Source organism: Ascaphus truei, chromosome 4 (assembly GCF_040206685.1).
Source record: "Ascaphus truei isolate aAscTru1 chromosome 4, aAscTru1.hap1, whole genome shotgun sequence".
In the NCBI taxonomy this organism is placed as follows: Eukaryota; Metazoa; Chordata; class Amphibia; order Anura; family Ascaphidae; genus Ascaphus; species Ascaphus truei.
The window spans coordinates 100,753,512-100,766,066 of record NC_134486.1 but is presented as its reverse complement, the minus strand read 5'-3'; the positions used below and the strand labels follow the sequence as shown (position 1 = coordinate 100,766,066).

General features: G+C 43.9%; 1 protein-coding gene across 1 annotated transcript in view; it reads right to left on the bottom strand.

Annotated features, from left to right (window-relative positions):
- Positions 1-12,168, bottom strand: part of SNX5 (sorting nexin 5) — a 66,019-nt gene extending 53,851 nt beyond the window's left edge. Inside the window, exon 1 of the mRNA XM_075596276.1 lies at positions 12,009-12,168. Within this exon, the coding sequence (XP_075452391.1) occupies positions 12,009-12,047 (39 nt within the window). The 5' untranslated portion in view covers positions 12,048-12,168. The remainder of the gene's footprint in view (positions 1-12,008) is intronic.
- Between the last annotated feature and the right edge of the window lie 387 nt (positions 12,169-12,555).

Below are 12,555 nucleotides of genomic sequence, written 5' to 3'. Positions count from 1 at the left end.
ATTACAAACTATTGTTCCTCATGCCCAGAATGTCAGATCACCGCCCCGTTCAAAGCATACCGCAGCCCATTGGTACCCCTTCCCATAATAGAGGTACCATTTGACCGGATTGCTATGGATCTAGTAGGACCCCTAATAAAGTCTGCTAGGGGACATCAGCATATATTGGTAATATTAGATTATGCTACCCGATATCCGGAGGCAGTTCCCCTACGTAGCACCTCTGCTAAAAACATAGCAAAAGAGTTAGTACTTCTGTTTTCCCGGGTCGGAATTCCTAAAGAGATCTTATCTGACCAGGGAACACCATTTATGTCCCAAGTAACAAAAGAGCTATGTAAACTCCTAAAAATCAAGCATCTCAGAACCTCAGTCTATCATCCACAAACAGATGGTTTAGTGGAAAGGTTCAATAAAACCTTAAAGAGCATGTTACGCCGGGCGGTCGATAAGGATGGGAAAAACTGGGACTGTTTGTTACCATACCTGTTATTTGCCATTAGGGAAGTTCCCCAGTCATCCACAGGCTTCTCCCCGTTTGAACTATTGTATGGCCGACATCCAAGGGGCTTACTGGATATAGCCAAAGAAACTTGGGAACACGAGGTTACCCCTTACAGAAGTGTAATAGAGCATGTTGCCCAAATGCAGGACCGCATTGCTGCAGTCCTACCCATAGTGAGGGAACACATGGAGAAAGCTCAAGAAGCACAAAGGAATACGTATAATAAGGGTGCTAGGGTCAGAATTTTTTTTCCAGGTGATAGGGTACTAGTTCTGGTTCCCACCGTGGAGAGTAAATTCCTTGCTAAATGGCATGGGCCATATGAGGTCTTGGAAAGAGTGGGAGAAGTAAATTATAGGGTAAGGCAGCCAGGTAGGAGGAAACCTGAGCAAATTTACCATATAAACCTACTCAAGCCCTGGAAAGATAGAGAGGTCTTGTTAACCCTAGTACCCCCAGGTCCGTCAGAGAATCAAGAAACTGACCCAGAGGTTAGCATAGCTGAAACACTGTCCGTGCATCAGAAACGAGAGGTCCAGAGTTTAGTGAGAAGGAACAAAGAAATCTTCTCTACACAGCCAGGTAAAACTAACGTAATTAAACATGACAGTCTCTGAACCGGGGGTCCGAGTTAACCTTAAACCGTACCGAATCCCAGAGGCCAAGAGAGAGGCTATAAGTTTAGAGGTTAAAAAAATGCTAAAACTAGGCGTAATTGAGGAATCCCAAAGTGGGTGGAACAGCCCTATAGTTTTAGTCCCAAAGCCAGACGGTACAACAAGGTTTTGTAATGACTACCGGAAACTAAACGCGGTGTCAAAATTTGATACTTATCCTATGCCCAGGGTGGATGAACTTGTAGAGAGACTGGGCAAAGCCCGATATCTCACAACCCTAGACCTAACAAAAGGGTACTGGCAGGTTCCCCTCACAGAAAGGGCAAAAGAAAAAACAGCCTTCTCAACCCCAGACGGCCTCTTTCAATATAAGGTGCTGCCTTTTGGCAAACATGGAGCTCCCGCCACATTCCAAAGAATGATGGATAAAATTTTAAAACCACATGTTCGGTATGCTGCCGCCTACCTGGATGATGTGGTAATCCATAGTGAAGATTGGCAGTCCCACCATCCAAAGGTCCAAGCTGTGCTCGACGCAGTTCGGTCTGCTGGACTAACTGCTAACCCCGCTAAATGCACTATTGGTCTGGAGGAGGCCAAGTATCTGGGGTATTCTATTGGTATACTATGGAAAGAGACCTCGCTCAAACCCCTAGATGGAGTAGCGTGCTGCCAAGGGAGTGTTGTGATGGAGATGGGGGAGTGTACCTGAGACAGGTACAAAAGGTCCCTTATATTGGCGCACAGCAGACCCTTATAATATACTATGGTCAGGGGTGAATGAAATGTACAAAGCACAAGATAAAATAAAAAAAGTTTATTAAATATTTTACAATGTTGTATGGTGTAATTCACTTAGATAAAAATAGACTGGATAAGTCTATACTACTACTGGGTATCCCTAGTCGGTGCCAGTGTGGGATAGTGATCTCATGCCAAATGGCTCAAAATAGGAAGTGTTTGAGGCAGTGTGTGAAAGATCAATGCATACAAATGTTTACTGATACTCAGCCAAATCTTAATAATGTGTGTAGCAAGTCTAGGTTGTATGGTAGCTGCCTGCACTGATGTAATGTGCTGATATGAAAAGGCTAAAGTCCAAAACTAAACAGAAGAATTGGCATTGAAAAACGGGACAGGTTTTTTCCTATTGATTTGGCATTGAAAAACGGGACAGGTTTTTTCCTATTGTAATTGTAGAGTCACCCTGTATATCAGATGGAAGGTCCAGCTGGTGTATGTATCATGATTCTATTAGCTCAAATCACCATATAGAGATGTGGTCTTATACAGGTATACGTGCACCCTGTCTCAGCTACAGTTCTAACCCTTTGTAACTGAGGGAATCATTGCCAGCTCGCATATGTTATATATAGTTTGTGGGTGAGCACAGGGAGCACTGTCAAAGTTGTAGCAGTGCTGGACACCTCTTTAAGTGGGTGTATCAAGGAGTGCACGATCTAGATATCAAGTGAAGATGCCATGAGAAGCACTAAACATTTCAGCAGTACTGTTAGGTAATACAAAGTAGTGGTGTGTCGGCAAAGACCCACACCCACAAACTATATATAACATATGCGAGCTGGCAATGATTCCCTCAGTTACAAAGGGTTAGAACTGTAGCTGAGACAGGGTGCACGTATACCTGTATAAGACCACATCTCTATATGGTGATTTGAGCTAATAGAATCATGATACATACACCAGCTGGACCTTCCATCTGATATACAGGGTGACTCTACAATTACAATAGGAAAAAACCTGTCCCGTTTTTCAATGCCAAATCAATAGGAAAAAACCTGTCCCGTTTTTCAATGCCAATTCTTCTGTTTAGTTTTGGACTTTAGCCTTTTCATATCAGCACATTACATCAGTGCAGGCAGCTACCATACAACCTAGACTTGCTACACACATTATTAAGATTTGGCTGAGTATCAGTAAACATTTGTATGCATTGATCTTTCACACACTGCCTCAAACACTTCCTATTTTGAGCCATTTGGCATGAGATCACTATCCCACACTGGCACCGACTAGGGATACCCAGTAGTAGTATAGACTTATCCAGTCTATTTTTATCTAAGTGAATTACACCATACAACATTGTAAAATATTTAATAAACTTTTTTTATTTTATCTTGTGCTTTGTACATTTCATTCACCCCTGACCATAGTATATTATAAGGGTCTGCTGTGCGCCAATATAAGGGACCTTTTGTACCTGTCTCAGGTACACTCCCCCATCTCGTATTCTATTGGTAGAGGGTTACTCAAACCACAAACACTCAAAGTAGAGGCGATACAAAATTGGCCAAGGCCAGTCACAAAAAAACAAGTAAGGACCTTTTTGGGGTTAATTGGCTACTATAGGAGGTTTATTCCCAATTTTGCAACTAAGGCAACCCCACTAACCGACCTCACAAAAGCAAGAGGACCGCTAATGGTAAAGTGGTCCCCCGAAGCCGAACAGGCCTTTAGAAGCCTGAAAGAAGCTCTCTGTGCCCAACCAGTGTTGGTCACACCTGACTTCTCCAAAGAGTTCGTAGTCCAAACCGACGCATCTGAGGTAGGGCTGGGGGCGGTACTCTCCCAGGAGTCTCAAGGGGAGGAGCACCCCATCCTTTATTTAAGTAGGAAACTAAATCCCCAGGAGAAAAATTACTCCATAGTCGAGAAAGAGTGTCTCGCAATAAAGTGGGCTGTAGAGACACTCAAGTATTATCTGTTGGGGAGAAAGTTCCGATTGGTCACAGATCATGCACCCCTTACCTGGATGTGTCAAAATAGGGAGAAGAACGCTAGGGTGACCAGGTGGTTCCTAAGCCTACAGCCCTTTAAATTTTCTGTGGAACACAGGTCGGGGCACAAACATGGCAATGCCGACGGGTTGTCAAGGATGCACTCCCTAATATCCATGGTCGCTCACCCCTCGAGGTCTGAGCTGGGGGGGAGGATATGTGACAGAAACCAGGGGTTGGTAATAAACTCCATATACAGGGCTCCCAGGATACTGAACAGTTTCTGTCCTGTCTAAGCTGAACAGGGCAGCCTCGTGGTACAGGCACTCCATTCCACAGTTTGTCTGCTGCCTGTTTTCTGTCACCTGTCATGCTGATTAGAGTTCAGGTATATAAGACCTGTTTCCTGTTTCCTCTGGGCCCCGCCCAAGAGCCTGGAAGGCTGCTGAACTGCAGAGGGGTGAGAAAGCCTCTTTCCCAAATCGCTTCATTCATTCTGTTAGTTTGTCTAAAGACTGCAAAGGTACTTATTTTGTTGGTGGAAGTGGACAAGCCACTTCCAACTCTGAGTCAGGGACATCTAAGTTTAAGTTGTCGCTCAGACGAGCAGCTTTTTGTTTGGCTTTGTTTTCTGTTTAAACTGTGGCAGTCTCAGTGCCTGGGACTGAATAAACCAGGCATAGCCTGTTTAAAGGAACAGTACGTGACGTCTCATCATTTAACCTACCCTAAAAGACCGTGTTCTAACAGTCCCGGACAGACGGCGGAGCCCCGGAGTAAGCCGTTTGTCACTAATATATATATATATATATATATATATATATAATCTGAGATAGAGAGCAGTAATAATTATTATAATAATAAAATAAAAAACACAAAAAACACAACACCCTACCAGTGTGACATGGTTTATATTCCCAGACCGGTTATAGTTTCTCAGGTCTCAACTACTGAGTGATCAGTTCTATTACCCCCCGGAATAACTGTGGTTATTTTACCCAAATCCAGGGATCATTAAAGTTCGAAAGTAAAAACACACACACACTAAAGAAGACTCTGTGGAAAAGACTTGCCAGCACAGTAACTGGGTACTGTACTCTATTTAGATTCCAATTCAAGCAGTTCTGTACATAGAATTTACAGCTGCAATATGTCCCTCCCCACAGGACTTACATCGCCGATACATCCTGCCAGCTCTCAGGCCACAGCCCACTCAGGCGTCTCTTTATCATATGATCGCTTCAGAGAAACTGATCTCAAGTTATAAGGGCCGCTGGCGTGCCGGCCCTCAGGGGATACGTCCATAGGGCACTAGAAAGGTTAAAGGGCCAGTCCCACAGTGGGTCAAAATAAAAACCTTCATGTAACCAAGTTGTTTCACTATCCCTAACAGTAATTGGTTCTGCTTATTCCAATCTTGTGCTGTTTTGCTTTTCTCCAGTACACTGAATTGAAGCACACCAGCTACAGTACTTACAGTAGGTTTCGAAGTTCTGAAAGTTATAAATTACTTTGCAAACAATGGAGAAAAAAAAAAAGGAGAAGAAGGGGGGGGGGGGGGAGAGAGTATCTACCAGTGGCGTTGGAGACCAACAAAAAGGTCATGACCCCCGTCTTCTCCCCTGCAGGTCCTGAAAAAAATGGCCATGCGGCATCAAATGACAACGGGACGCTACGTGATGCCATATCATTTGATGCCGCGCAGTAATTTTTTCAGGACCTGCAGGGGAAAGAGTACAATTTGCAGGGGAGAGGACGGAGATCGCCACACCCCACCGCAGGTAAGAGTCGTGAGAGGGGGCAGCGAGTGGGTTTTTCCCTAGTTTGTCGAGCCCTATATATACATATGTCATCCCCAGGACCAGGGAAAAGCTAGAATTAAGGCAGAACTTTTTTACCTGAATACCAGGTGTGTGTGTGGGGGGGGGGGGGGGTGATGGCATCACTTAGAGCTGGTCCACAGTCCCCTAAACTACAGGTATCACTTGCTTGCTGGAAACAAGGTACAGCGTCACCACAGAAAAATCAGTCATCTACGGATGACGTTGCAACTTTCTATTGGCCACTGGCGTGAACCTGACTGTCATAGCGTTGCCCGTGCCAGCATCTCAGAATGTGGAAGGTTCGCCAAGTTTGGGGGATAAAAATATAGAGCGGACAAGACAGCAACCCCCTTGATACCTGTTCTTGATGTTCCATGTTCTTGCCTGCAATGTGATTAAACTCGCCAATATATAAAAGCAATCCTTTGTTTTACAACATAATTAGATATCTACTTAGATGTTCGAGTCAGAGGTTCATAAGGTAAAAACGGCAGTGTCTGCATTCAGTGTGTCGGACATGATCACCGTCAGTCTCAGAACAGATAATAACAGGACTTTATTTATTATGTTTTAGGATTGTTTTATGTATTAGAAAGTTTATTTGCATTGCAGACGTGAGCTGCCCTTACCAGGGATCTCCCCAAACCTCCATGATTCAATCTTTGGTGAGCAATTACTGATTTACAAAAGGAGATTCCACCAGCAACAAAGGAAAGGGTTATTTACAGTAAGAAAAATAGAGTAATAACCCTTAGTGATGCTGACCAGGAAAAGTCCACGTATTAAAGTATTATACTTTTTAAATCTTCATATTCCTCCAAACAAATACAGCTTTATAAACTCAGGACTCCAATATCCAAAATGTTGATGTCCCTTAAAGCACCACTACACATAGACTCCACTAGCCTACAACAGGTATATCTTATGTGGTAGTCAAAGTGGTTTTGGGAACTGGATGATCACATGAATGAAGTAACAAATATAATGAAGTTACTCACTGCTGACCTTGTGGAAATCCTGGTGCTGTCGGCGTGATCCTACCAAGGAGTATCTGTGACGATGGAGGGGATTTGGCCCGGGATTAAAGGGGTTACACCCCATTTGGCCACCCCTGACCGCACCGGGAGACAAGGGGTTAACTGGGCTGAGGTCCAGAAATGTGATGCAACCCTTGTTATGACATGTAAATGCATGTTCCCCTGTTCCATTGTAATGTCTGGTTACTCAGTGTTTGCATCACACACACACTAGAATCCATCCGGGAGCACAAGGGTTAATAGTTCTTTAATGATTATAGCCCTTTGTGTAGTTTTCCCGCCTTTTCAGGCACCATTTTGCAGGTCCCCCATTGGCCGCCATTAGGGCTCAATGCATATCAATAGGAATTTGTGCTGTTTTAGTCCTGTTTCCTGTAGTGACCAGCAGGTGGCGTCCGAGAGGGAGAGCGGCGGTTTCCCATTGAAAGTCAATGGGCTCATTGACGTCAATGGGCTCATTGACGTCAATGGAGATGCCTCGAGGTAACCTAGTTGGCTGCCGTCCAGACCGCAAACCGCAAAGCGGATACAATGTCCTTCAAAAGAGCTAAAATCACTGGGTCAAGTTCAACGTCAATTAATAAACAGTTCTAGGGCACCTAGGGATAAAATTCTTTTTGCCCCTAGTTCCTATGCGTCCCCCCACTCGACCACCACCGGGTCCCCGAATCCTGGACCCCCGATAAGGGTCGAACCAGATAGAGCGGGTCGCGCCATAGGCTTCAATGGCGGCGGCAGAAACAGCTCAGAAAAATGACTAAGTGTAAAATGTTGAAATGTGTAAGTCCATATCTCCGGTTCTGGAATGCCCAGAGGGATGGGATTTGGGTGACATGTAGCCAAGATTCCGGCTTTAATGCATGCCCATTTCCAGCCCCCTCAGACCAACCAGACGGAGTATGGACCCCCTTGAAGTTCGGGACTTCTCCCATAGACTTCAATGGCAGAAAACCCCCATTGACTTCAATGGCGGCGATTTACCATTGAAAGTCTATGGCGGAGCTGCCCGTTGTTTTCAATGGGGATTTAGTGAAAAGCTGAGATTTCTTTGTCAATGGAGATTTTTGTATTAAAATGATTTAATGTGCATTTGTGTAACTCCGGTTTCTTGGGTCGTAGCAAGTCGCTTTTTGGACCATATGGTGTCCCAGTTCTGGCAAGGAGAACTGGAAAGTTTGGACCTGCTAGACCTAACGGAACCGGATATTTTAATACGTTTATGTTTTATGCTTAATAGTGTATCCTAAGGTATGGATAAGTTCAAAAGGAAATTCTTTTGGGCCATAAGGTAGCAGATGGCCCTGGGGACGCCGCTATGTCTGGGATTTAAGTGCTGTTCAAAGAGTTTTGTCACCCTCCCTGTTTATTCGAGGCCCAAACCAGAACAGGTCTTAAGTGTTCCAGATTAACACCTTTCAACAAAGGTTTTCCTGCCAGAACTCCAAATGGTAGACTGGCTGGCATTCCTGATGTAAATGTGGGGCTTCAGAAATGAGACCCCCAGAGTTCTACTGCGCATGTGCCAACTAGCAGGGGGGCATGGGTCAGAATGCTTTCCCACGTTAGTGAGTGGCTGGAGGTAATTGTAAACCAATCCCCTGTGCTTAAGGTTAAGAATAGAAGGAGAAAGGTTTATAAACAGCTGTCCACCCTCTATCAAGGTGTTCATGCTGTTCATTGTTCTTCATGCAAATGATCTTCATGCATGCATGTGTCCTGCCTGTTTTGCTGTGATGTCAACTCAAATGGGAGAAGTGGCAGGCTGTGATCCTGCTGGCTTTCTTGCCATAATCTTTAAGTGTCTATATTTTGCCTGTTATTGTATAATCTGTTGTGTTCACCTTTCTCAAGGAATAAATTCACTTTATTATATCTTAAGTCTCGTCCCAGTTCAAACCCAGGTATATATATATTTATATATAGTTTTTGGTGTAAATTACAGCCTGTCGCAAGCTACCGTGACAGTATCGGCATACAAAAAGGTTGTGGACTGCGGTGCAACTGCTGTTGGAAAAAATGTGACCAATACTGCAAAAAGAACTAGGTGCAAAAATGTATTGAAGGCACGTTTTAAAACAGTTAGAGAACACTCTTTCGCGTGGTCACCCACACTTTATCAAAGAGCTTGATAAAGCGTGGGTGACCACGCGAAACGCGTAAGAGTGTTCTCTTACTGTTTTTAAACGTGCCTTCAATAAATTTTTGCACCTAGTTCTTTTTGCAGTATTGATCATATTTTTCCAACAGCAATTGCACCGCAGTCCACAACCTTTGTATTATTTACAGTAATGGCAGTTAAAATTTGGAATTCATTACCCATGGAGACGCTGATGGCAGATACAATAGATATTTTCAAAAAAAAAAGGTTGGATATCTTTTTAGAAAGGAAAGGTATACAGGGATATAGCAAATAAGTAAACATGGGAAGAATGTTGATCCAGGGAATAATCCGATTGCCAATTCTTAAGAGTCAGGAAGGAATTTATTTTTCCCTTAGGAGATATCTTTGGATGATATGTCACTGGGGTTTTTTGTTTACCTTCCTCTGGCTCAATCAGGACCTATATACAGGCATACCCCGCATTAACGTACGCAATGGGACCAGAGCATGTATGTACTGTAAAGTGAAAATATACTTAAAGTGAAGCACTACCTTTTTTTCCCCCCACTTATCGATGCATGTACTGTACTGCAATCAACATATACATGCATAACTAGTGTAAATAATGCATTTGTAACTGGCACTATAGTCTCCCCGCTTGCACACAGCTTCGGTACAGGTAGGGAGCCGGTATTGCTGTTCAGGACGTGCCGACAGGCGCATGCGTGAGCTGCTTTTTGCCTATTGGGCGATATGTCCTTACTTGCGAGTGTACTTAAAGTGAGTGTCCTTAAACCGGAGTATGTATGCATGTATGAATGAATGTATGTATATGATAAAGTATTTGTTGTCTAAATTTAGCATAGGTTGAACTTGATGGGCGTATATCTTTTCTCAACCTCATCTACTATGTAACAAGTACATATTGCTTTTTTCTGAGGACTTTTGGGTGTAGATATTCCCCATGAGTATCCCAAGAATCATCACACTGATGGCAAAGCAGCTCCAGAATGACCCTACTAGCGGTACCGATTCCCATCTTCACTCATGTGAAGTGACATTAGATTGTAAGCTCTTCGGGGGAATTGTCTACCTTTGTCTTACGTTATCATTTGTTAGCGTCTCTTATCCCCATTGTTAGCACTTTGTTCTCCTGTATTGTAAATATGTGAAGCTCTGCATAGAGTGTAGACACTATTAAATTCCAGGCATTATTGAAATCCCTGCACTCCGATTGGCTAAGAATTTTAACCAATCAGTAATGGGCCGGAATTTTTGGCACTGTCACGTTTTTCAGCCAATCAGCTTTAGTTCTCTTTTTTTTTTTTTAATGAGTGAGATCAGCACTCAGACAGAGGTGGTGATTGGACAGGAGGCAGCAGCAAGACACTGACTCGTGTGTGTGTGTGTGTGTGTGTGTGTGTGTGTGTGTGTGTGTGTGTGTGTGTGTGTGTGTGTGTAACAGGGTATTACTGGCCAATAATGCCCTGCTGGGTTAAAGGCCTGAGGCTTTATTGGCCTGTTCTGGGATTATTACTTAAGTAAATGTACATCTCACAAATTCCCAGTATGCAAATGCCATCTCACTCCTTCAACCAAACCCAGAATCAATGTTCTTCCAGATTCCTCCCCAAAATCTCACGTTTAAGCTCCCAAGACCTTAACGGCTTCTCTTAATATTTCTTTATACTGGATTATTCCATTCCATAAGAAATCTATTTGCAGACGGGGGGAAAAAAAAAATCCCACCGTATTGGCCCACATCCACAGAAAACAGTGGAAGCCACGGTGGAGCAGGACTGCCGCTCAAACAGGCACATGTGGATCTGTGTCTGAGACACTAAACATTTCTTCCCCGGTATTACAACACAGCCAAGGACATTTGGTCACGGCCGTTTCGCTGCAACCAAATGACCACCAGCCTTCGCCGCGACTCAGCCTGCCACCACCCACTTCGCTGCTAAAGTAAGTGCCTAAGTTTAACCCTTACCCCAAGCCCTTAACCCCCAAGACTAACCCCATACCCTAAAATCGCTAAAATGTACCCTTTTAAGAAAAAAAAAAGTGGCCAGCGGCAGAAGTTCCCTCTGCGGCCAAACGCTGGCGGTCGCTCGGTCGTGGCGAAACGGTCGTGACCAACTGTTCCATTCTGTCCGAAACTGGCTCTCAAGTAAACTGGAGCCACCATCCTAACCCATTCTCTTCCCAACATCCATCTACCTTCTAATTGGAGGTGGCACATTTCTACAGATTTTCAAGTGAAAAAAAAAAAAAAATAAGACTGAATCGTCCAAAAAAACAAATGCTTTATTTGGTAAATTAGTAATTTTTTTTGCACACATTTGTTTAGGCTTTTTGTGTTTACACCCCTACTGTACGCTGTTACAGAATATGTTGGCGCTTAAAAAAAAAAAATTTTAAAAGAGAATATATGGGACAGAACATATGATATTCGTGCCAAGGAAAAGTGTACAAACGCAATTGGTGTCAACATTTTTCAGTAGCATAACTAAATGGTATTAATAACTTGTCAGTTTAAATTAACATTTCTAAAGAAATAGAATTGTCTTCCTTTGGTGAACCCAGGAATTTTTATGTTGGCACCATGCCAGGAGTTTACTAGATAAATTATGTTACACATACACCAGTTTTATTTTTTAAATGCTAATTTCAGAGCAGAATTTATTTGCAATCTGACGCAACAAAATGTAACACACAAGGGGGTTTAAATGCATAGTCACCACATGAGAATAATTAGTTCTGCAGGCAAGCTATATAATTTATTTATTTTTTTGCATAGTTATTTTATTTCTCAAAAACGTTGTGAGAAAACCTTGGCACCTAAAAGTACAAATAAATTAAACAAACAGAAAAACACATTTTGACAACTGGGCTCAAAAGGTCCTTAGGTTCCTCATGTGACATAGAGGCGTTACTAAAAAAATAAAATATATCAGACTCCAAAGCTACTACGTTAACAGCATTTCGCCGACTGCAGAATCAATACCTCCAACAAATAAAATACAAAGTTATGCAAGACATTGAAAGAGGTACATGGTATGCAAATCAGGAAGTGTCCCTGATATGTGCAAGACCTAAACTTCCCGCTGTACAAAGTAAAGGGTGGGTGTCGGGAACATGGTGCACTGTGTGAGACGGTCAGTCACTGTGTGCCGCTTGCTCTCACCTTGCTCTTCCTGTCCTCCTCGGCTGGCAGGGAGGCCATTCTGCTGATACTCTGTGCAGGAGCTCGGGATAGGTAGGTGTCAACTGGTGCGCTTCCTGCCACTCACTGTGCCGAGGGATCACGGCATCAAAACCACAGGCCACGCCTTTATTTACTATAGCCCCGCCTACCGCTGATGATGGCCGCGCCCAGAGAATAAGAACACACCTCCTTTCATCTTTACCTCTGGAGCAAGCCACGCCCTCTTAACGCTGTCAAATCGACCCTGTGATGTTAATCACCCGAGGCTCCGCCTACGTAAATGCCTGCTCCACCCACCAACAAGCCTCGAGTCAGCGCGTGATGCCACTCGCCGCAAAGAGCCGGGCAAGAGGCAGCTGGGCGCCCGCCGGCAGACTCCGCCCATTTTCCTTGTAGCTCCACCCCCCGCCCCGCGGTGTGTGCGTCTCAAAAGAGGGACTCAGGTGGGCGCGCACTCTACACCTGCATCAGTGAGGCAGAGGTGGTTTGTTGGATTGGAGTCACGTGACCTAGAGTGAAGCGCTCA